At 35.7% G+C, this 2500-nt stretch overlaps 1 protein-coding gene across 6 annotated transcripts in view; it reads right to left on the bottom strand.

The window, feature by feature from the left end:
- LOC144974765 (glycoprotein 3-alpha-L-fucosyltransferase A-like) overlaps positions 1-2500 on the bottom strand; it is a 38314-nt gene that overhangs the window by 5784 nt on the left and 30030 nt on the right. For all 6 annotated transcript variants that reach the window (XM_078917999.1, XM_078917997.1, XM_078918000.1 and 3 more), the window contains one exon: positions 839-1038. In XM_078917999.1, the coding sequence (XP_078774125.1) occupies positions 839-1038 (200 nt within the window). The remainder of the gene's footprint in view (positions 1-838; positions 1039-2500) is intronic.

The raw sequence follows: 2500 nt of genomic DNA, 5'->3' as shown, positions 1-2500 counted from the left end.
TATAATAATAAAGGTGAATTTTTTTTCTCTTTCTTTTTTTAGCTTTATTTTTCAGAGTACGGCAGTTCAAGATATTAGTGTTTGTTTTTTTTTTAATGCTCCACATGGAAAAAACCCCAGATTTGTTTGTTTAACTTCAAATTTTAATCTCAAGCTAGTCAGGTACTCATTTTACACTTGAGTTTGGTGAGGTTTGCACCGTCTAGATCGGGATGGACTCGAACCCGGCATATTTCGTCCAAAGTCGAGAGTCAAATCTCTAGACCACAAGACCGCATAATGTATTGAAAGAACACAATGGGAAGTAAAAGTGGAGACTTCACACTTTCCTCTCTTACGGTTCAAAACTCCTTGGAAGTTTGTAACCGGTGCTCCGGAAGATTAATAATAAATAAGTTTCGTATTAAATAATAATGTGTCATAGCTATTTTAGTAGCAGTAGAAAGTACAGGCAGATTCTTGTTATTACAAATTGTAAAAGAGCGAGAAATAATCTTTTGACGATCAGGATTTATTAAGACTAGGAGGAAATAAGACGCTATCACTATGAAACCAAAATATAGGACACGATATATATCCGTTCCTCTGGAGGACTGGCTTTACACTACCAAAGAGAATGGAACCATTGTTTTGACATCCTACTATTGATAGATTTTAAAAAAAAATTATAACATCCGCCAGCCGGTATAGTGTAACTTACATGTTTATAGTCTGATTAATACAATTTAGCCAGAATCACTCATGAAATTGACTTGCTAAAATAAAAGCAAATTGCTGAATCCGTTCCTTCTAAAGTTTCCTATCTTAATGTAATGACACAGAGAAAAGAACATTTTACCAGGGTAATTCCAGTGCACTGGGCTCTCATAGCAACCCAACATCCATAACTGACCCGGTGGTCTGCTTTTGGGTGGATTGGTCAGTGCGTTACAAAAAAACAACACTACATCAGCTATGGCCGTCTTTTTTCCATACTCGTCAATTTCACATTCGCTGTAGGGACAGTGGTCAAACTTCAAATTTCCCTGACTAAACCATCTGCAGGAAGATAAATGGAAAATGTCACTCTTCGTCAGAGTTCTTCAGAATCATTAAGCTCATGGAGCCGGGGATTATCCCGATTTGCTTAGCCTGAAAAGGATAATAACAATTGCATGCTACCCTTCCAATAGGACGCTAGTCTATCGGAAAAAAAGAAAAAGAAGAAGAAGAAGAAGAAGAATAAAAGGAAGAAGAAGAATAAAAGGAAGAAGAAGAAGAAGAAGAAGAAGAAGAAGAAGAAGAAGAAGAAGAAGAAGAAGAAGAAGAAGAAGAAGAAGAAGAAGAAGAAGAAGAAGAAGAAGAAGATTGTAACATAACTGAGCGGCGAGTCTTGTTTTTGGTGGCTCATACATTTACGTGATTTGAATGATTTTTATGCGGCATTACACCTGGATTTCAATACCATCTAATTTGTGATATTCTTGTTGTTTTATTGATATTCATCTTTACGATTTCTATCGGAGGACTTTTCTAAAAGTTTCGAATTTAAGTTTGATTTTTCCAAAGTCGAACTCAATAAACTGCTATTTGCTTACAGCCACATTGGATACTGTATTCACTGTACTCTATTTTACAACTTTTAACAACCACCGTGTACATATATTTATTTATAATACTGATTTTATGAATAGACTCAGAGGGGTTACACGAAAACAACCCCCATCAACAACGTCATCGGTCACCAGCCAACCCAAGCCCTCTACCACTACTACCTCAATCCTCGCTTAAATTAATCAAACACTCGTCCCCCTTCGAACCAAATCACTTCATTAAATCTCCCAATCGTTCTTTGTCAAGTGACAACATTGTTCGTGACAACCGTGACAACAAATATTAGCAACAGCACCGTTTCGAGCAACAAGAACGTAGTGATCATACGAGTATAACAATCGGATTACTAAATGTTAGATCGTGCCGGAATAAAACTCGAGATATAATCGACATAATTGAAGATCACAAAATGACTATTATTGTCATCTTGGAAACATGGCTTAACCATTTATATGATGACCCAGTTCTGAAAGCAATTACACCCGAAGGCTTTTGTATTAAATCATTTCCACGAATTGGGAGGAAAGGAGGTGGAATTGAAATCATTTACAACTTGTCATTCTTTGATACGATATCATTCCACCATGATGATTTTAGAGGATTTGAGTACGCTGGATTTTCAATTCATGAACCAAGTCAACAAAACAAATTATCAACAATTGAATTTTTGTCAGAGTTCGGGGAATTTATATCTGTTCAATCCATTAACAAAAAGCATAATATTTTTATGGGTAATTTTAACATTGATTATTTCGGAAACAAATATGAATCCAAAGTATTTTGGGAGCTTATTGATACAAACAACTATATCCAACTTGTAAGTGGTCCTACAAACAATCATGGCCACACAATAGATCATGTCATTACTGACAGTGAACATTCTCTGTCTTCACCTTTCTCAAATATG

This window comes from Berghia stephanieae, chromosome 6 (genome assembly GCF_034508935.2).
Source record: "Berghia stephanieae isolate SIO BIC M18660-M18661 chromosome 6, UCSD_Bste_1.3, whole genome shotgun sequence".
Taxonomy (NCBI): domain Eukaryota; kingdom Metazoa; phylum Mollusca; class Gastropoda; order Nudibranchia; family Aeolidiidae; genus Berghia; species Berghia stephanieae.
The sequence above is the reverse complement of the archived record's forward strand: the minus strand, read 5'-3'. Positions and strand labels throughout refer to the sequence as shown.